The 23,984-nt window shown below is 36.7% G+C and overlaps 1 protein-coding gene across 1 annotated transcript in view; it reads left to right on the forward strand.

The window, feature by feature from the left end:
- The first annotated feature begins 2,490 nt into the window (after positions 1-2,490).
- LOC145530172 (uncharacterized) overlaps positions 2,491-23,984 on the forward strand; it is a 60,052-nt gene continuing 38,558 nt past the window's right edge. The window contains exons 1-2 of the mRNA XM_081551071.1: positions 2,491-2,879; positions 3,481-3,617. Coding sequence (XP_081407197.1) covers positions 2,771-2,879; positions 3,481-3,617 — 246 coding nt within the window. The 5' untranslated portion in view covers positions 2,491-2,770. The remainder of the gene's footprint in view (positions 2,880-3,480; positions 3,618-23,984) is intronic.

The following is a 23,984-nucleotide window of genomic DNA, read 5'->3' on the forward strand; positions in this document are numbered from 1 at the left end:
ATAGCACTAAAATTTATTCATTCATAGGCTGACTAATTGCAACATCCTTTCCTTTGGAGTTATTATTTTTTTCTTTTTTTGAGATGTTTTGAATGAGAGTTATCCTGACTTTTATTTAGTTTGAAATAGATCATATATATCCATATTACAGAAATAATAGAAGAACCATAAACTCACTACCCAGATAAGGAAGTTTAAGTCCAGGTTCCCTGTGTACTTCTCCCAATCCATCTTGTCTGTCTTCCTCTGCTCTCACTGGACAAAAGAGAATTATCATCTAGAATTTGGTATACATGAGTTCAATAGCTGTTTTCAAATTTTGTTACATACTTATCACAAAACAAAACATAGTGTGGTTTTGGGTGTTTTTCATGTTTTGAAATGAATTTTATTGTATTGCCTATATCCTTTTGCAGTCTGGTATACTTCACACAATTCTATGTTAGTGAGAGCTCTCTCTATTGAGAACTTCAGTTCACTCATTTTCTTCCACCTTAGTTTCCACCTTAGTTTTGTCCAACAGTTGATAGGAATAAGCTGGTGAACTTCAATTTTGATCATTTTGCCTTTTCTTCTTTTCCCTTTTAGTGAAATTGAAAGTACCCTGATGAGTTTTTCAGGCATTTTCTGGGTGAGAGAACTGACTTTGGCAGGAGTTTGTATGCCACAGTTGTTTTCTCCTTTCAGAGCTGAGTTGAAGCGTTAATTACTTATTCCAACTGGCAGTCTTGCAAAAATTTCTTTGAAAGCAAGGGCTAAAATTGTGTGGATAGTAGCTGTGAAACAAGAACACAGTAACCTGCGCTTATACCAAACAAGGTAACAAAAATGGACAAAAGCTATGTCCCTAAAATTGATCCCCAGTTTTAAACTGAACAAAAGGAAACACACACAGATCCCAAAATGATTGAAAGTGGTCAAGATAGAATGAGCTTCTATACTTCCACCATTTCATCCATGTAGAAAGATGACACTTTCCTGGCTCACAGACTGTGGGGTATTTTGGAGATAGGGCCAAAATATTTTAAATATCTAGCCTCTGTCTATGGAAAGATGATGATGATAATAATAACATTATTTGAGGGCTGATTTTAGTCTGTGCCCATTCACATTGTAAGCACTTTATATACGACTGATTTATTCAATAGTCCTATGAAGTAGAAACTCTTGTTTTTCCTAATTCCAAGTGAAACACTTGAGCACAAATAGATTAACTACCCAGTTCAAGTATACAGATCTTAAAAAAAAAAAAAAGAAAGAAACTCAAAGGTGAAATTCATGCTAGAACTTGCTTATTGTATTCAGATGCTACTGGCACTTCCTGTTCCTTACAATTTCTGTTAATCCTTGGAGAAGAACTCTGCTCTGTAGGAATAATCTCATTTAGATCCCTTTCTAACCTGTTCAAATATGGGTCTCTTAGGTGTTCTGAGAGTGAAAACTGCTCAGTTGCATCCAATGCTTTGCAACCTTATGGACTGTGGCCGTCAGGCTCCTCTGTCCACGGGATTCTCCAGGCAAGAATACTGGAGTGGGTTGCCATTCCCTTCTCCAAGGGCTCTTCCTGGGTTGAATCCAGGTCTCCTGGATTGCAGATGAATTCTTTACCATCTGAGCCACCAGGGAAGCCAGATAGACGTTCTGAAGATGGAGCCAGATATATCAAGATAAAGTGAAAACAGCTTGGGTTTCATTAGACTTGAATTTGTTTTAAATATAGCTCTATCATTTCCCAGTTGAAAGACTATCAATTTCTCATTGTTAAGGGGTGGGAATACTAATAGTACTCAAGCACTGCTGTGGTAACTAAATGAATTCATGTGTACAGAGTTGCGATGAGTGTGCTTCTTGGAAGTGCATGAGAGACCTACAACCAATCAAAAAACAATGGGCCCAGTGTTATAAGCTTAGGGAGATGCCAGCTCTTAGAGCTAGCTAAAAATCCCAAAGATAATCTTAAACAACTTCAATACAAACAGCTTTATCAGCACTTTTGTCACTGACCTTATGAATCTAAGTGTAAAAATGGGAAGGGGTCAGGGACAAGCTTTGGGTTGGACACAGTTCATAAGAAGAAGTCATCCTTTCACCTTTCCTTCCACAAGGGAGAGAAACATCAAGAGAATACCTCATGAAGTCAGTGACTGCCTACACAGAGTCTAACGTTCATTTCCAGGTTCAACGTCTGTTCATTCACCGAGTATGCTGGTTTCCTCAAAGCTGCCAGAAATGGACATAACTATGGGAAGACTCGGCAAGTGTAATAGTGGGGGAACTTGAAGATAAGGTCAACCACCACCAAAACCCAACTCCAGTGAGTCACAGACAATTGATGCATTGGGCTTCCCTGGTGGCTCAGCTGGTAAAGAATCCGCCTGCAGTGTGGGAAACCAGGGTTCGATCCTTGCGAAGATCCCCTGGAGAAGAGAATGGTTACCCACTCCAGTATTCTGGCCTGGAGAATTCCATGGACTGTGTAGTCCATGGGGTCACAAAGAGTCAGACATGACTGACTGACTTTCACTTCACTTCTTGTCCATAGGGTTCCGGGATATTTTTGTGAAAGATAAAATATGGAAATATAAAACAGAAGGGGATTTGCTTGAATAGGCATGGCACTTCTTGCGGGGGCAGTCAGAAATCTATATGAACAACATATAGGCCAGCATTACCTGGTCAGACTATTTAGAATTCAGTCTTTACCTGTAGGGCCTTCTTATGCCACTATCAGTCCCAACAGGATAAAAGGAAAATGGACTAGAATGTAATTATGAGTAACCAAGGAACAGGCATCGAATTTACTAGAAAGCCACAAGAGGAGAGGACATGTGTTTTCCCTTCCCAACCTGAATGGCAAGCACAGGAAGACATGGTGGCAGGTGAAAGAGCAGATATTTTGTTTACCCTTAAATGCTAGGCTCCTCTAGCTCTCAGCTTGCACTGGTGGGGGATTGGATATGAGAGAGAAAAGCTTTGAATAAATGTGAAACTGAAAATATGAAGCACAAGAGGAGAAGCTCTAAGATCTAAAAGTATCTGTTTCAATACCATAAGTATCTAAAAGATACAGAATTAAACTTAAGCACCCATTAAGGAAGTTAGCTATTAATATATAGTGGGAAAGGTGGGGGTATTGATAGAACACTGCTGGTAGCCATTATTGGAGAAATAACACAATTGAGTCCTCAAACACCTGCAAGCTAAAATTGCATACTTAATCAATGTGCCACTTATTAAACTGTTGCCTCACACTTCAAATTCAGCCTTCAGTATTCTGCCGTGTGTTGCTGAGGCCAGGAGTATGCAAAGCACAGGTCTCATTTATCACCGGGGTCCTTGTGACGTTTTGCAAATAGGGGACAATAGCAGAGACTGAAAGACTGGAAGAGAGAAGAGACTTGCCCCTCCTGTTTGCCTGTTAAACCTGTCAGCATCCCCTTGTCAGTATCTCTTCACCTTTTCATTAATTCTAATTTCCAGATTTCTGGGCATTCTCAGCAGCAGCTGGACAATCCATGCCTTCAAAGGTCTTAGTCACAGATCCACAGGATCCTGTTTCTTGGCTGGTAGACTCTGATACACCCAAGCTTCTTCTCTTTCTTCTCCCAGTCTCAGAGGTAATATTTGCTTCTTAAAGTTATTTTAACAGTATTAACTCAGAATGACTGATGAGTTTTCCAATATTAGTTTAATAATCTTCTTATACTTTAAGTAGTCTCTTCAAATGACTGTTAAGTGTGTTTGCTTTTACTTTCTTGACTGGACATTGACTGAATGACAGAAGATGTAGACAGAAGCTGCAGACTTGACATTCATGAAATGCTTAGTTAATATCAGTTTCCATCCCCTAGCTGGAGGTGGAAGTAAAAGTTGAAATTCTACTTTTTCTCTTCCCATGAGTATTTACTTGACTATTAATAGGAGCATGGTCTTCATATTTGGGCTATGGGAATTTCTTCTCAAGAAATAACCCTGATATAATATATATACACATGATATATATACACATGATAGAGAATATATATATATATTCATCATATATCATTCATTATATATGTGCTTATATGTATACATATTTACTATCATATGTATCACTATATATGTGTATGCTTGTACATGTATACATTATAAACACATATAAAGCACAAAATAGACATTTTATATATATTTGTATATATATGACAGAGAGCAGAGAAGAGGAGGGGAGCATTACTTTAAATAATGGTTAAAGTATTTTCATGTCAAAGATTTTTATAGTGTGTTTGCTTAGACCAATGAAATTATAAAGCCATATGTATAATTTGATAACCAGACATGTCAAGATCCCTGCATTTTTAAACCTTACATCTGGTAACCATAGCTACCTAAATTTCCATGGGTTAAAAGTTACTACCTAGGTCACTCCATAAATGACTTAATGTTTAATCAATGCATAATTAAGGAATGTGCTTTATTATCTTGTCTTTGAGTTTGGTGCTTTTTCCCTGTTGGATAAATGACTCTCTGTTGTGCTGAGGGGCATGGCCACATCAATATAAAGTTTTCTTCGTTTTGGAATGTGAATTTTCTGACATTATATTTTCATTTTTAGCAGTTTCAATTATCTTTTAGTTTTTGACTTGATTTTTTTTTCCTGTTTTGCCCTGTCATGATTGTGTTTTTTATTCTGATGTTTCCACATTCCCTGATGAACAGCTCACACATCTCCTGAGAATGATGAGAATTCAAGTTGCTTAACAAGGTTCAAATCTCATTTTGCAGCAAGGAATCAGATGCTACTTGTGTTACTCCAATGAATCTGAAGGCTGTAATCTTTGAGTGTTTTAGATTTTTGTACCTGAAACCCCTGGGTAACAATTAGTTTCTAACAAATGTACTTTAATCTTTGTATAGCAATCTCTAATCACTCATAAATTTATCTATTCACATAGAACAATACATAAAAATGAAACAGACTTATCTTTTACCACCTGTAACCTCCAAGAGAACAAAGTTTTTGATTTTTCATCATCCCATGGCTCCACACAACAGAAATAGATGTTTACTTAACTGGTCTCAGAGGACTGTTTGGAACAGAGTATAAAATGGATAAAAGAAAAAACAAAGCAATAAAGAGGATGAAAAATCTTCAAAATCAAAGACCATTTGCTATAAGTATACATTCATTTTTTAAAGATCCACATATATAAGTAGGTGTAAATATGTGTATGTGCAAAGTATTAATTATTTGGTTCATTTCCATGTATTCAAGTACAACTACTATAACATCCCTGGGCTTCTGCTATGGGCTTTTCTGGTGGCTCAGCTGGTAGACAATCTGCCTGCAGTGTAGGAGACCTGGGTTTGATCCCTGGGTTGGAAAGATCCCCTGGAGAAGGTAACAGCTACCCACTCCAGTATTCTAGCCCGGAGAATTCCATGGACTGTATAGTCCATGGGGTTGCAAGGAGTCGGACATGACAGAACGACTTTCCCTTTCACTATAACATCAACAACTAAAATCTATTACAACACTTAAGGAAATGTATTAGCATTTTCTATTATTCTATCTCACCAATACATAGTGAGCTGTATGAAAGTCAGTCCAATATTTTAAAATCTACAAGCCTAGTAAAAGGCTAGTAGATGTGTTGAATAAATTAATAAGTTGTCTTTTAATAATTTATTTGTTTCTTTGTTATGTATATTTTAACTAATTTATGACTGACAACATAGAGCAGGAAAAGACAAGAACAATGGACACACTAATAAAATTACTGCTTTCACAGTGCTTATGTATTAATGCAGGATACATACAATACCAATTAAGCAAGTAAAATATATAGTGTGTCAGATAGTAATGAGTGACATGGAGATGAATAAAGCAAATAAGTTGGATAGAGTGGGTGTATGTCTGTTTGAATGTGAAATATAATTTTTGAAGAGAGTCAGGAAGACCTCACCAAGAAGAGATCTTTGAAAAAGCAACTTAAGGATACAGTGAAAGAATGAGTCTGTAATTAAAGGTGACAGAAAGGTCAAGTGAAAAGGCCCTGGGGCACCAGTGTTCCAGGAGAACTTAAAGAATGAGAAGACCTAAATAGCTGATGTTTAGTGAACAGTAGGAGTGAGCAGTAGAATCTGTGATCAGAGAGACAGCTGGAACCCAGGTTCTGCAGCTTCTCTTTAGCATTATTATGACTTTAGATTTCACTCAAAATGAATCAAAAAAGCAAGAGAGTTCCAGAAAAACATCTATTTCTGCTTTATTGACTATGCCAAAGCCTTTGACTGTGTGGATCACAATAAACTGTGGAAAATTCTGAAAGAGATGGGAATACCAGACCATCTGACCTGCCTCTTGAGAAAGCTGTATGCAGGTCAGGAAGCAACAGTTACAACTAGACGTGGAAAAACAGACTGGTTCCAAATAGGAAAAGGAGTATATCAAGGCTGCATATTGTCACCCTGCTTATTTAACTTAAATGCAGACTACATCATGAGAAATGCTGGGCTGGAGGAAGCACAAGCTGGAATCACAATTGCCAGGAGAAATATCAATAACCTCAGATATGCAGATGACACCACCCTTATGGCAGAAAGTGAAGAAGAACTAAAGAGCCTCTTGATGAAAGTGAAAGAGGAGAGTGAAAGTTTGACTTGAAGCTCAACATTCAGAAAACTAAGATCATGGCATCTGGTCCCATCACTTTATGGCAAATAGATGGGGAAACAGTGGAAACAGTGGCAGACTTTATTTTTGGGGACTCCCAAATCACTGCAGATGGTGATTGCAGCAATGAAATTAAAAGACACTTGCTCCTTAGAAGGAAGGTTATGACCAACCTAGACAGCATATTAAAAAGCAGAGACATTACTTTGTCAACAAAGGTCCAGATAGTCAAGGGTATGGTTTTTCCAGTAGTCATGTATGGATGTGTGAGCTTGAGTATAAAGAAAGCTGAGTGCAGAAAAATTGATGGCTTTGAACTGTGGTGTTTGAGTAGACTCTTGAGAGTCCCTTGGACTGCAAAGAGATCCAACTAGTCCATCCTAAAGGAGATTAGTCCTGGGTGTTCACTGGAAGGACTGATGTTGAAGCTGATACTCCAATCTTTTGGCCACCTGATGCGAAGAGCTGACTCATTTGAAAAGACCCTGATGCTGGGAAAGATTGAAGGCAGGAGGACAAGGGGACGACAGAGGATGAGATGGTTGGATGGTATCACCAACTCAATGGACATGAGTTTCTGTAAACTCAGGGAGTTTGTGATAGACAGGGAGGCCTGGCATGCTGCGGTCAATTGGATCTCAAAGAGTCAGACACGAATGAGTGACTGAACCGAAGTGAGCTGAATTGAAGCTGAAAGGGGTTTATAAATCATTGAAAAAGAAAATAAATTTCTATATTAGCTAATAATTCATTGATCACCAATGATGAACCTTTCACTGTGTGAAGTGTTTTATTTGTGTTATTTAATTTTGTTAAAAAAGCATTTCCTAGTAGATATTGTTATTTTTCTCATTTATAAATGAGAATGAAGATGCTTAGAAAATCTATAACTTGCCCATGTCTGAAACTTGTATGGGTAGATGCTAGATTCTGATCCAGGTTGGCAGTCTGGTTCAGCTGTCAATCACTGGGCTTTGCTCCTTCTCCATGATGGCTCATGGCTCCCAAGGTCTTTGTTTTGTAAAACTGGAAGAATATACTTGCTTTTGAGTAGTATGGGGAAGATTGGGAGAAAACGAAAAGTTTAGGGAGAAAATCAAGAGTTTGGCTTTGAAGATGTTGTTTGAAATGTCAGGGAAGGAGTTGGACATACAGATCTGCAAGTAAAACTGGAAATCAGCTTGTAGAGAGAAAAAGTGGCATCATCAGACCATGGTGACAATATTTAATAGACAAAGGTCTTACAGGAAATGACTGTATGCAGATTGTTCTCTTGCTGGGTCAACTCCTCATTCCTCTATTTCATTACCTTTGTAAATGAGAGAAGGAAAGACAACAGCAGTAACAACAACAAAGAAAATGAAACAACATTTGGAACATATTATTTGTCCCATTAGAAATGTTCTCCCTTGAAATTATAGTATGGATTTGCTCTTCATTGTGCTTCTTGTGACTTGAACGATTAAGAACACTTGTGACCAATAAACACCTTTTTGTGTCCTTTTATTTTAATGTGTTAATTTTGAAAATGAAAGTTAAGTTTCATTTTGAAATTTATGGGAATGAAAGGCAGAGCTTTCCTTTCTAACAATGATAAAATAACTTGAAAACAAGTACATCATCTCATACGATGAACTAACTGTGGAATTTAATATGTTAACTTTTATGCATTCATCATTAGGCATGCACATTACAGAAATATGAGAAAATATGATTGTAGCATTGTATTATTTACCCTACAGTTTTATTGCCCAAGGGAGATGATAAACTATAAAATAAATCTGCAATGAAATTCTATTTTATTTAACCAAAATATTGTTAGTACATATTATGTGCCAGGCCCTGTTGTCTAAACCTGCTACAAATATTAACATATGTAACCCTCCTGACAATTTTATATGGTAGAACCTAATTTACAGATTTTTTTAAATGGAGATACAGAGAGGTTAAGTTTGCTCAGAGACACACATACATCTTGAAATTGGTGGAGCCAGGATTTGAAGCCAGACAGACTGGCAAGAGATCCATGGTTTCCATCCATATGAAAATGTTGTTCTAATTGATCCTTGTCTTTTCTCATATGTATCTTATTTATATGTTGGTAATTGGGATGTATAAGTTAAAGATTTAGGAAGAGAGATTTGGATTTTAATTTGAGTTGGCTATTGATGTACTGTATCTTCTACTGACAGTCAAAATAGTGATGACACTCCTTTGGTTTCCCTGGAGAGAGGGCTCACTGTATGCAATGTTCTTTATAAATTCTCCTGTCTACTCACTCTTAAACTTTGTCTTTCTGTTCCCTATTCCCCCAGGAGACTAAAGAAAGTAGGTGTGGTTAACTCCATTTTGTCCATTCACCTTTCAGGAAAAGTAAGTTTATTGATCCAATTCCCTAATTTTTCATGGGAAGAAACTGAAGCAGAAAGTTATCAAAATTTATTTAGGTAATACCTGTCATCAGTTCAGTTCAGTCACTCAGTTGTGTCTGCTTCTTTGTGACCTCATGAACTGCAACATGCCAGGCCTCCTTGTCCATCACCAACTCCCGGAGTTTACCCAAACTCACGTCCATCAAGTCGGTGATGCCATCTAACTATCTCATCCTCTGTCGTCCCCTTTTCCTCCTGTCTTCAATCTTTCACAACATCAGGGTCTTTTCAAATGGGTCAGCTCTTCGCATCAGGTGGCCAAAGGATTGGAGTATCAGCTTCAGCATCAGTCCTTCCAATGAACACCCAGGATTGATTTCCTTTAATATGGATTGGTTGGATCTCCTTGCAGTCCAAGGGGCTCTCAAGATCTTCTCCAACAGCACAGTTTAAAAGCATCAAATCTTCTACGCTCAGCTTTCTTTATAGTCCAACTCTCACATCCATACATGACCACTGGAAAAACCATAGCCTGGACTAGACGGACCTTTGTTGACAAAGTAATGTCTCTGCTTTTTAATAGGCTGTCTAGGTTGGTCATAACTTTCCTTCCAAGGAGTACCTGTCATCAGTGAAGACTTAAGTCTCAAAAGCATTGGCTGACTTATTCTATAAAGGACCAAAGAGTAAACTGTCTATGCTTTGTCTACGGTCTTCACACTGTCTGTACATAGTCTTCCTGTGTACTTTACAATCCTTTAAATTGTAAAAAACAAAACGAAACAAAACTCATACACACACAAACCTGTTTTAGCTCTAAAGGCTGTGCAAAATCAGACTGTAGGCTTGATTTTCTCAGTACACCTCCAATCCACATGTACATTTTTGAAAATATTGCACAGTCCTAATTTTACATTGGATTATAGATCTCATTATTCTTTCTTTCCTTCATTCACTTTTCTGCAAATATTTATTAAGTGCATGCTACTTGCTGAGCCCCACCCCAAAGGCTGTGGTGCTCCAGGCAAACAGAGCCTCTGTTCTCATTGCTGTAGGCCAAAATTAAGTATAACTGCAAGTAAACAGAAAAAATATAAATTCATATACTGATAAGTGCAGTGAAGAAAATCAAACAAGGCACTGGGACAGGTTGGACACAGAGAGTACAGCCGGGTTTATCTTGGGTGGCTAGAGAAAACCTCTCGGAGAAGACATGACACAGGTAAACATAATAAGGAAATGTCAGTTAGTGGGGCTTCAGACGAGCTGAGTCTAATACCAGAGACTGGCACTCAGGTGCACTTGAGAGCTGGCCCACTTTCTAGAGGAGCTGGGATGCTGGGAGCTGTTAATATAGACTTTTGGGACTTGTAGTGTGTTGGTGAAAGAATTCAGTTAACAAAGAACCTGGATCAGAGTTGAAAGTGTTCAAAAAAAGGGCACGAAGCAAACCATTTCTTGGCCACCATTAGTTGAGAAAGGTGGCCGTGAAAAGACTGATAGGAAGAAATGTCTCTGTTATAGGGTTTGCAATTTATTTTCACTGCAATAGTGAGTTACTGTAAGATTAAAGCAAGGAAGGAATGGCATAAGATTCACAGTTTCAAAAAAAATCACTCTGGAGAATGCAAGAGTGCAAGAGTATAATTTGAAACTGTAGATGTGATACCTAAAAAAAAAAAGAAAATCAACCCAAGTAAGGGCACCAAAATTGCTCCATGATGCATCTTTTATTTTCAGAAATAAACATCTAAGCACAGATTTATTTATTTTACCAGTTACCATTTATAATATATTTCAGAATTTCAGGCTTCTCTTTCAAAACGAGAAAAGGCCCTTTATCCATTATCTTTTCAGCAAAAAAGAGAGAAGAAAAAGGAGAGCATTTTTGTGTGGTATAAACATGAGAATTACAGCAACAGGAATTGTCTTCATTTTAATAATTTGTGTTTTCCAAAACATTAGAAATCACAAGATTCCAGAAACTCAGGTGTGACATCAAGTTATATTGATTTTCTTTGGGTAATTAATTAGTGTGTTTTATAAAGAACTTTGTAAAGAATTTAATGATATTTTTACTTAAAATTGAAAAACCCTAATAGTAGCTAAAAGAACAAAGAACATTTGATGTGCACCAATGACTGCTCTTCCTTTGAATCTATCGATTTCTAGTATAATCATAAGTATAATTGATGGATTTTGTTAAAAGGGAAAATGAGGTTCTGCTTGCTTGTCTTTCCAAAATTATGCCTGCATATAAAAGGAACTAAAGAGGAAACAAATTAGGAAAGAAAGAAAACAGAGAAAAGAAGGCAATAAATAGAAACGATATTAATCAATTTCTGACAAAGACAATTATTTAAATTGCTGTTTATGGGGGCATGTTGGCCTGATGCACTGAGAGGAAGCAAAGTGCTTGCATGTTGTCAGGGAAAATGCATTTAGTTACACAATAAAAACTAGTTTTAAACCTGTTACTCTTCTAGCTTTCACTCCATTAGTAAACAAGTAAGTGGTTTAAGGACTTCTAACCCTCCTCAGACACACTCAATTCAGTACAATAATACACTTTCTATACACAGTAGCTACTAGCAAGAGCGATCTGCTCAGAAATCAAACCAGACCTTTGAACATGCCTGCTTAACATTCTTTCAGATAGTTTCTAAAATTCTGTCAGATTTGAACCCATTTTGGTCTACACCACCCCAAATGAATTGATTTTCTCTACTTCTCAAACCAACTCTGTGCCCTAAATTCCATACAATAATCAAGTTCTCATTCCTAAAACGCAGGGTGAGCACCTTGATCACGTCACCTTCATTAAATCCCACTTTCCTATCTATTACAGCAGCTATTTTTATATTCTCCACAGTCTTTCTTCTAATCTATGATTATCCTTCCTATAGAGATCGGCTTATGTCAGTTTCCTTCCCTCTCTGATTATACTATACTTCTCTTCTAGAAGAGAGAACATGTCTGTTCACCTTCTTCATCCATGGGTAAATATTTGCCAAATGGATGAATAAGTAAAATTATGAGCCAGAAAATACATTGTGCCATTGGAAAAGAAGATGACAGGCTATTCCAGATTCTCTGTTTCAGAAATGTAAAATGATATATAATTTCATTTGTTCACACTTCTGGGCCAAGAGATCATTTGAAGAACACAGTATCTGATTTCTCTGCTGACTGCCACCTTCTGCATATCCATTGATAAAATGTGTAATATGAACAGAAAAATCCTGAAAACCCTTAAATTGTGCTGAAGTTAAGGAAAGTGCCATTTGCGTATGTGTTGGTGACTGAGGAATTTCTCCTACATTCTGCATCTACTAAACCCTTGGCACATTGCTTCTCAGGAAAAAAATACAGCATTGTTAGTAAGTAACTGTTAAACAACCATGAGAAATAGTGCTGAAATTAATTAATTTGGAAGGATAAGATCAATAGGTGGTGTAGGCAGTGAGACTAGGGGAAATATTTTATTTGAATTAATTAACAGTAGTTTCTGAAATCAGTATTTGGCAAAAGCATTGAACAGTCCCTGGGGTCGTGCAGCAACTATGCTTAGCAACAACCTGTGGCTAATCTGAAACTAATGCAACACTGTAAATCAACTATACTCCAATAAAACTTTAAAAATAAAATAAGAGCTTATCCTTAGCAGTGAATCAGAGAGGTCTGTGATCTCAAACTAGCCAATAAAGGTAAACGAAATAGAAGATTGGACACAGGAAAATACTTACTTTATCCTGATAGTGCTGATAATGATGGTAATTATAATGACAGCTAATGACAAAGCACTTTTTCTCTGCAGACTCTGTCTAAGCACTTTGCATATACATGGACTCGACTTTCACCACAATGCTATGATGCAAATGCTATCTTTATCCTCATTCCACAGTATAAGGAGAGATAAGAAAACTTTCTCAAGGCCCTATACTAGTAGGAAGTAGAGCATGAGCTCCTCATATGATATGTTGCTGTGGTTTCTGATTCAACCAAAATAAGAAATTCAGAAACGGCAAATAACGTGTGAAATAATGCTTCCTGATGAGATTTACAGGTTTTAGTTACCTATTCTCCCTCTTCAGATGACTAACATTGTTCTGATCTGAAATTCTCTGCATTAGGTTTAGAAGAAACTTTCCACCTACACACAAGGAAACCAAGGAGAATATTACTAAGTATTGATAGTTAATGTCCTAGTCCTAGAAAGACAATTGCCTAAAATTAGTAAAAATGGAAAACACTAAAAACAAAAGAAAACAAAAAATGGTTGGTTTTGGTCCTTTGAAACAGAAAAAAATGAAGAAAACAGGACCATTTCCTTCTTTCAGAAAGAGACCATTCTATTCAACACAACTACATAAGAATATCTGAGGTCAATGACTGGTAGCATTAATATGAAATATTATACAAAGCATATATACAAGCATATAATATAAAAATCTCTGAACATGTAAGTGACTTAACAAACAGTGAAGAACAGTGTGGAAAATTGTTTGAAACAGAGTTATTAGAACTCTTACATAAAATAATGAGTGAAGGTAAGGTCGCATCAATAGATAGTCTTCACAAAGTACAAGAAAAGGACCCATTATTTAGCTTATAGTTAAAGTGCAACTAAAATATAAGAGTGATTTTTACTCTTCCTATTAATGGATGTCAAAGAAGATTATTTGAACCTTTCCTTGTCAATACATACAACACAATTTAAAGCTGGATACAACTGAGAGACTAAACAATAAATTGGAAGGAAACATAATGTTATCATAAAACATGATTGTTGGCTTGTTTACACACTTCCATCAGTTCTGAATCATCTGGAATATCTAAGTATATAAGAAAAACATTAGACTATTGTAAATTATTGTCAGTTGAACATGAAGGTTAAAATTGCAGGCGTGTGAGCTAAGTCACTTCAGTCGTGTCCGACTCTGTGCGACCCCATGGACTGTTATAGCCTGCCAGGCTCTACTCCCCATGGGATTTTCCAGGCAAGAATACTGGAGTGGGTTGCCTTGCCCTCCTCCAGGGGATCTTCCTGACCCAGGGATTGAACCCACGTCTCTTATGTCTCCTGCATTGGCAGGCGGATTCTTTACCACTAGCGCCACCCTATTTATATAAAAATTCTAAGGATGAAAATAAGAAGGAAGAATATATAGCTTCAAAGGGAAACTAAATCAAATATATTAGTGATGACATGAGGCTCAGAAATACTTTTATTTTTATATTTTGTAAATTAAAGAGTAAATTATTATTAACAGCAATATTTATTACTATTAATGAATGTCTATTACAGTAGACATAAGAATTACATATTGCAATATAAATAATATAAGCTTGGTTTTACATTGCCTTAAATAAACAAAATTTAGGGGTGGTATGATTTCTTTGTCCAAATTGACTGGCCATTATAGACATTGAGAACATAATTTCTCTTTAATCTACAGTGATAGAGAAAATAGAATAATTTTATAAACTTATTAATTTATTAAATGATTTTTAAAAGGCTAAAATAAAATAATATTTAAAAGATGAAGAAAAATAGACTATGATCCATGGCTTTCTATAAATTCAAAATGATTTAATATAAACTGAATGTGTATGTGTATATAACTAATATAAATTTAGTAGCACTCTGAATATGAATGTTTGGTTGTTGAATTCTCCCTACCTTTCTAATTTCTATTTTTCAATTAATTGATTTAATTTTTATTCAATAAACATAGATGTAAGTCATATGACTTGTTAGCAACTGCATTAGAAGTAGGGGAGAGTCAGATGAATAAGAAATGATCCTTAAACTCATCATTGGTTAGATTGTCAGTAAAATTTTGATATAAAAGGTTAAAATCTAATTTATAAGTAATTTAATAGATATACAAAACAGTAGCAAAACAAGAAAGCAAGTGGTGAAGCAAAAAATAAAATGACTCTATGACTTCCCAATATTTTAATATAAATGGACATTAAAGAAGTTTGACTCATGATTTATTCATTTTAATGTGGAAAAATTCCCTGTAAACTATTAAAACACATTTTTAAACAAAAAATGAGTAATAGAGGTATATAATGCCTAGCATGGTGCCTGGCATAAGGTCACACTAGAATAAATATTTTATTTTGGGATAATTCAAGGAGTTCGAACACTAAGGCACTACTCTAAACTGCAATATGCCATTTAAAATGTTCATTTTCCCACCTGTAGATTAGATAATAAAGTTGATACTGAAGTTTTGCTTATTAATCTTGCTAATCACCCCCAAATAAACTGTTCCATTGACTATTTGGATACTATGGGAAAAGAAATCAAACCTTTAATGTCTCCCAGTACCTCATAGTTACTATTTAAATGTATTTTGCTGCTTACCTTTTTTTCTTTTTCGTTTTAATGAACAGCTTGTTTCTAAAGTAGACACACACAATTTGGCACAGTTCTCTACATTTCAGCACAATATGGTTGAATTGGCAGTCTCTGCTCAGAGGAAGCCATTATTGTTTCAGCACAGAAACTTCATTAGTCAAATCCCTACAGAATGAGATCTTTACAAGGCAGAAATAAGACTAATGGTGTGATGAGGGCACTGAAATGCTAATCTCTGTACTTGAAGAATATTCACCATAGAGAAAATATGGCTAAGTAGGTTATAATGCATACAACTTTTCTTTCATATTTCATTATGAATAAACTAGTATTTCTTTTTTTTTCAGAACAGATTTAACTAATGGTAAATTAAATATATTTTTATTATCCACATGTCTTAATTTTGAAATGTTTTCTCTATGCTTACTGGTGACATGAACTATAAGAGTAGATCACAAACATTATTTTTTTTAAAAAAGTCTATATGATTTGTCTATTGAATTAAGCATTGTATTTTATAAACTCTTTGAATAGCCAGAATCTAATAAGTATCGATCTGGACGATAAACATTTCTTCATATACAAAAACTTTTTCTCACCAGTTACTTTTTGGGAATATTTTCATAAATTAGTTATAAATTTCCTGCATTAGCAAAGTATAAGAACATAATAAATGTATTTCCCTGAGAACTCAGTCACTATTATGAATCATATTTGTATGACCTCATAAAATAGATGTTTAAAATGCTAAGTGAAATATTTTAACTTGTACAAGAAAAACACAGTGGGACCAGATCTTCTCTAAATACACACACATAGATGCACACACACATAAGATGATACACAATTAATTTCAGGTACCATCAACACATAAAATTCAAAATGCATATATTTAATACTGAAAGAACTGAAAGTTCAAGCTGCATCTTAGATTCGAACACAGACTATTATAAAACCTATCATTTGGCCAATAGCATATGAAAAATATTGAACATCGCTATTTATTAGAGAAATGCAGTCAAAACTACAATGAGCTACCACCTCACACCGGTCAGAATAGCCATCATTAAAAACGTCTATACATAACAAATGCTGGAGAGGGTGTGGAGAAAAGGAAACCCTCCTACATTGTTGATGGGAATATAAAACAGTATGGAGGTTATCTAAAAAACTTAAGATAGAATTACCACATGATCTAAAGTCCCACTCCTGGGTATATATCTCAGTTCAGTTCAGTTCAGTCGCTCAGTCGTGTCCGACTCACTGCGACCCCATGAATTGCAGCACGCCAGGCCTCTCTGTCCATCACCAACTCCCGGAGTTTACCCAAACCCATGTTCATCGAGTCAGTGATGCCATCCAACCATCTCATCCTCTGTCGTCCCCTTCTCCTCCCGCCCCCAATCCTACCCAGCATTAGGGTCTTTTCCAATGAGTCAACCATTCTCATGAGGTGGCCAAAGTATTGGAGCTTCAGCTTCAACATCAGACCTTCCAATGAACACCCAGGATTGATCTCTTTTAGGATGGATTGATTGGATCTCCTTGCAGTCCAAGAAACTCTCAAGAGTCTTCTCCAACACCACAGTTCAAAAGCATCAATTCTGCGGCGCTCAGCTTTCTTAACCGTCCAACTCTCACATCCATACATGACCACTGGAAAAACCATAGCCTTGACTAGACGGACTTTTGTTGGCAAAGTAATGTCTCTGCTTTTAAACATGCTATCTAGGTTGGCCATAACCTTCCTTCCAAGTAGTAAGCGTCTTTTAATTTCATGGCTGCAGTCACCATCAGCAGTGATTCTGGATCCCAAAAAAGTAAAGTCTGACACTGTTTCCACAGTTTCCCCATCTATTTCCCATGGAGTGATGGGACCAGATGCCATGATCTTAGTTTTCTGAACGTTGAGCTTTAAGCCAACTTTTTCACTCTCCTCCTTCACCTTCATCAAGAGGCTCTTTAGTTCTTCTTCACTTTCTGCCATGAGGGTGGTGTCATCCGCATATCTGAGGTTATTGATATTTCTCCCGGCAATCTTGATTCCAGCTTGTGTTTCTTCCAGCCCAGCGTTTCTCATGACGTACTCTGCATATAAGTTAAATAAGCAGGGTGACAATATACAGCCTTGACGTACTCCTTTTCCTATTTGGAACCAGTCTGTTGTTCCATGTCCAGTTCTAACTGTTGCTTCTTGACCTGCATACAGGTTTCTCAAGAGACAGGTCAGATGATCTGGTATTCCCATCTCTTTCAGAATTTTCCACAAACTATAATTCAAAAAGATCCATGCAGCCCTATGTTCACAGCAGCACTATTCACAACAGCCAAGACACAGAAACAACCTAAATGTCCACTGATAGATGAATGGATCAAGGCGATGTGGTATATATCTTTACACACACACACACACACACACACACACACACACATACACACACAGTGAAATACTACTCAGCCATAAAAAATAGTGTCATTTACAGTAACATGAATGGAACTAGAGATTACCCTACTAAGTGAAATAAGTCAGAAAAGCCAGAAAGAGAAAGATAAATACCATGTCACTTACATGGGGAATCTACAAATGAACATACCTATGAAACAGAGACAGACTCACAGACACAATGAATGGCCAAGAAGTGGTTGGGGGAGAGATGGAGTGGGAGGTTGGGGTTAGCACATGCAAACTATTATATATAGAATGGATAAGCAACAAGGTCCTATAGTATAGCCAAGGGAATTCTATTCAATATTCTTTAATAAATCATAATGAAAAATATGAAAAAGAATATGTATATAAATACATATATATATATATATAACTATCTCACTTTGATGTACAGCAGAAATTAACATAATGTTGTGTTATACACTGTGCAACACAGTGATTTACAACATTGAATTAAAATGTTGTAAATCAATTATGCTTCAAAAAAAGACTTATCATTGAGTTAAAATATAGCTGTCAAGGAAAACTGCATATAATATATATAAAAATTTAAACATATAACACAGATCACAGTGTTTAAAAAAATAACAAAAAATTTAGATATTTCAAAGTATTGTAGATACTGAACATGAAGTAAATATATTATTAATATGTATGTATGATTTTTATACTCAAATTCCACAGCTTTTGGAATAGATGATACACGAGAAAAATCCTTTAAAATTTCTAAAATAAACCTATTTGAGTAACAACTGTGATTCATAACTGGTATAATTCATTTTATATTGCTAATATTGGCAAAAGGTGATACTATTATCGTATATTAAAATTCATGAGATTTTAAAATTTTGATTTATATTCTTTGCTGTTTTCTGAAGTCAAATGCTCTACCCCTGAGCTATACCCCCTCTTTGCTGTTTTCTTACAGATTTAGCTCCTGGAGATCATTCATGAATATAGACTATACATTCCTTGTGTGAATGTTTTACAATTCTTACTATTTAAAGGCAAAATTTTTATATAATGGGCATTTATAAAGTATTTTCTCCTTTAATTGTCTCACTAAAATATAATTATTTTGTATACTGTTGTGTACCTATAACCTAAAATATATGGTATAATAAGTAAGAAGAAATATTACTTTTTCTAAGCTTAAATAGAGGCTTTTCTGGTGGTGTGGGAGACCTGGGTTCTGTCCCTGGGTTGGAAGATCCCCTGGAGGAGGGCATGGCAACCCACTCTAGTATTCTTGCCTGGAGAATCCCCATGGACAGAGGAGCCTGGTGGGCTACAGTTCATGGGGTAGCAGAGTCAGACAAGATTGAGTGACTAAGCACACAACAGCACAAATTTAAATCATTAGAACAAAACAAAATGTTTGTAGGGGTGTCAAGAATTTACACATGCATGAACAGTCATTTTGCTTATTTATAGGAAAATTTAAAATCTTGTATCTACCAGTGTAGAGTTACATAATTATTATCAGAATTAATGAGCTTTAAAGATATTGCAACACTAGTAGAGGATAAACTAGTAAGTAATTGATTACTTGAAAAGCCATAGTTTCTCTCATATTCAGCATTCCTTGTTAGCTACTGATTTTCCATAAGATGGTATAGAAAAACCCGAATGAACATTTTGGCCAACCCAATAATTTGCTTCTTATATGAACAAATTTAGTCCAAAAACTACCTTGAAATGTAGGTTAGGGGAGAGTGAATATTTATGGAAGGACTCATGATTCACAATTGAATTCTCTAGCAAGGTTGCTAGGACTGTGGCTTTGAATCTTGGAGATGACAATGGCTTACACTGAATGGGATGGACATGTTGGAATATCCTTGGTAGGGTCTTGAGGAAGTGATAAGAAGACTAAGAGATATAGACATGATTAAATAGATTTATTATGTAAAACCAGAGAACCCCTTTACTTATATCTTTCCCCAGAGGCCCCCAAAACACTGTCTCACTAAAGCAATGGGGAATGTGCAGATGAGGGGACCACTGGAAATGTGAAAAGGTCAGTGGTAGCTGTCCACCAGATCTCAGACTGGATAATGGGAGATACATTTATGAAAAAGTGGTTACTAGTGTTAATGCAAAGAAGGCCAGTCATAGTGCCTCACTTTCTCAGAGACAAGTGGGTCTAATTCCAATGGGCAATGGCTTCACTCACTGGTGGTTCTGATGGTAAAGAATCAGCCTGCAATGCAGGAGACCTGGGTTCAATCGCTGGGTTGGGAAGATCCCCTGGGGAAGGGAATGGCTACCCAACGACAGTATTCTTGCCTGGAAAATTCCACGGACAGAGGAGGCTGGCGGACTACAGTCCATGGTGTTGCCAAGAGTCCATCACCAACTCCCGGAGCTTGCTCAGACTCATGTCCACTGAGTCGGTGATGCCATCCAGCCATCTCATTCTCTGTCATCCCCTTCTCCTCCTGCCTTCAATCTTTCCCAACATCAAGGTCTTTTCCAATGAGTCAGTTATTCACATAAAGTGGCCAAAGTATTGGACCTTCAGCTTCAGCATCAGTCCTTCCAATGAATATTCAGGACTGATTTCCTTTAGGATGGACTGATTTGCTCTCCTTGCAGTCCAACGGACTCTCAAGAGTCTTCTCCAATACCACACTTCAAAAGTATCAATTGTTCAGTGTTCAGCTTTATTTATGGTACAAATTTCACATCCACACATGACTCTGAAAAAATCATAGCTTTCATTAGATGGACATTTATAGGCAAAGTAGTGGCTCTGCTTTTTAATATGCTGTCTAGGTTGGTCATAGCTTTTCTTCCAAGGAGCAAGCGTCTTTTAATTTCATTGCTGCAGTCATCAACTGCAATGATTTTGGAGCCCAAGCAAATAGAGTCTGTCACTGTTTCCATTGTTTCCCAATCTATTTGTCATGAAGCGAATGGGATCAGATGCCATGATCCTTTTTTAAAATATTGAGCTTTAAGCCAGCTTTTTCACTCTCCTCTTTCATTTTCATCAAGAGGATCTTTAGTTCCCCTTTGCTTTCTACCATAAGAGTGGAGTCATCTGCATATCTGAGGTTATTGATATTTCTCCCGGCAGTCTTGAGTCCAGCTTGTGCTTCATCCATCTGTCATTTTGCATGATGTACTCTGAATATAAGTTAAATAAGCAGGGTGACAATAAACATCCTTGACAAACTCTTTTCCCAATTTGGAACCAGTCTGTTGTTCCATGTCCATTTCTAACTGTTGCTTCTTGACCTGCATACAGATTGCTCAGGAGGCAGGTAAGGTGGTCTGGTATTCCCATCTCTTGAAGAATTTTCCACAGTTTGTGGTGAACCACACAGTCAAAGGCTTTGGTGTAGTCAATAAAGTAGAAGTAGATGTTTTTCTGGAACTCTATTGATTTTTCGATGATCCAATGGATGTTGGCAATTTGATCTCTGGTTCCTCTGCCTTTTATAAATCCAGCTTTCTAAATGCCTTTTCTAAAACCTATGGCATTACCAATGTAATTATGCACCAGAGGAAATGTAATTCATAGATATTTAGGAAAATGTTGGTTAGAGAGTCTTATCTGGCTTTAGAGTAGGGGGTCCCAAATGTCACCTTATCCCACGTTAGAGTGGGATCATAAATGATGTCCTGACCCATACTCATCTCATGGTGGAAAATCAGTCTGATCTCATTCTGTGGTCATTTTTCCTTTTCTTAACCACAAATTGTGGGTAAATACACATACCAGGGGCTTCCTGGGTAGCACAGGTAGTAAAGAATCTGCCTTCAATGCAGGAGACTCTGGTTCGATTCCTGGGTTGAAAGTTCCCCTGGAGAAGGAATAGGCTACCCATTCCAGTTTTCTTAGAATTCCCTGGTGGCTCAGGCAGTAAAGAATCTGCCTGCAATGTGGGAGACCTGCGTTTGATCCCTGGGCTAAGATGCCCTAGAGGAGGGCATGACAATCCACTCCAGCATTCTTGTCTGGAGAATCCAATGGACATAGGAGCCCAGGCAGGCTACAGTACATAGTATTGCAAAGAGTAGGATATGACTGAAGCGACTGAGGATGCATGCACACATACCAGATCAGAGATATCTTATAGTATGTGTTTCTTACCCTATGGGATACAAATTATCATGACAGGAAAGACCAAGTGGAAGTGGAAGGCACTAAAACTGCCACTCTGGCCAAGTTAATTAGAAGCACAGTAATGCTCTAAGTGGAATAGTAGAGTTACGTACTATTCAAAGACTTTAAAGTTATAGGTTTGCTCCCTGCCTGCAAACATTAGATGTACAATGGCAGATGACTGTAGATTACTCCCAACTTAACCTAGTGATAACCTCAATCGTACATGTTGTGCAGACTGTAGTACATTTTCTGGAAGAGACTGAAACAGCCTCTGGCGCCCAGTATGTGGCTTTTAATATGATGACTGCATTCTTTTTATTCCCCATCAAGCATGAGCACTTAATTTTCTTGCCTGAAGGCTAAGTTAACTCTACTCTTTTCTACCATGATAGAGTGCAAAAAAGTCTTAATTACCCGAACAGCGCCAAAACCTCTATGCTGTTCTAGTATATCAATACTATCATATAAATTATATCTGGTGAGCAGAAAATGGTTAAGTTTTCTAGATGCCCTGGTGAGAAACAAGTGGGCCAGTGGTAAGGAGATATTGTTGTTCAGTCACTCAGTCTTATCCAACTCTTTGCAATCACATGGACTGCAGCATGCCAGACCTCTCTGTCATTTACTATCCCCTGGAGTTTGCTCAGAATCATGTCCATTGAGTCGGTGATGCCATTCAACCATCTTGTCCTTTGTTATCTCCTTCTCCTCCTGCCTTCAATCTTTTGCAGCATCAGGGTCTTTTCTAATGATTCGGCTCTTTGCATCAGGTGGCCAAAGTATTGGAGCTTCAGCTTCAGCAAAACCCTAGCAAGATTCAGGTCTTTGCCTCATCAATAAAGTCATTAGATTAGCCTAATGGGGTTAGGAAATGGCTGTTTTAACTGAGTAGCAAGGATATTTCAAGCGATCTCCAGGCACAGGAATTACACTATAGAGTAAGCATGCAGAGAACCAAGGTCATCACCTGGAGGAAGATTCACACCTGCCAGGAATGCTGGCATTAGCCAGAGAGCTTGCTGTTTCTGTGCAAAATGACCAGTTCCAACTGAACTGGATCTCCTCCCATCTAACAGAAGGGAAATACAGCAGCCTCCGTGGCTCTCCACCTTTGATTCTCATGAATGTGAAAATGTACTTCTGCAAATGTTGCAGTATTGAAAAACTGCTGTTCAAACTGGCCCTACAAGCTTCACTCCTAGCAACAGAATTACGAGAACTCTCTTTAGCCCACCAGTAATTGGTACTGACTGAGTTTTAAAATTTTACCTATCTGATATGTTTGAAAATATCCCTCATTTGACCTAAATTTCCCCATTTCTATTTAGCTTGAGCACTTTTTCCTATTCTTACTGGGCATTCATATTCCCTCTTCTCTAAATTGCATCTTTCACCAATTAAAGTTTATTATTTGGGGTAATTGTTAGTTTTAAAACCTATTTACATATTCTGGTTAGTAATCTTTCTCAGTTTTGGGTGCTGCAAATATCTTTTTCCAGTCTGTGTTTTGCAATGCAATTTGTGTGTGATACGATTGAATTTTACAGAAAATATAATATTAATATGAACTGTAGCAATATTTCCTTTTTTAAACTTTTTTTGTCTTACCTAAGAAATATTTCTTATATCAGTGCACCATAAATAATTGCATATATTTTCTTTTACATTTGGTTTTTTAATGCACAGAAAAAAAAAACTTATGTTTAATATATTTAAGGGATCTATCCCTTGCCTCCTTTTCATAACTGGGTGACTTCTCATTATATCGTATTGAGAAATCATTAATAATTTGCAGCAACATATCTGCTTTATTTCAAATTTCCACAAAAATATGGATCAACTTCTATACTTTCTACCTTATTTTATTAATATATTTATCTCCATGGGCTCCACTACCATGGCACTGCCTTAATTCCTTGGATTTGATATTAGAACAAATATATCACAGAAAAAAATCCTCTTACCTTGTTATTTTTTTCAAAACCATTTTTATGTATTTAATTTTTTGTCTTTCACCTATA

This window comes from Giraffa tippelskirchi, chromosome 12, assembly GCF_054371585.1.
Source record: "Giraffa tippelskirchi isolate mGirTip1 chromosome 12, T2T-mGirTip1v1.2.pri, whole genome shotgun sequence".
NCBI lineage: Eukaryota > Metazoa > Chordata > Mammalia > Artiodactyla > Giraffidae > Giraffa > Giraffa tippelskirchi.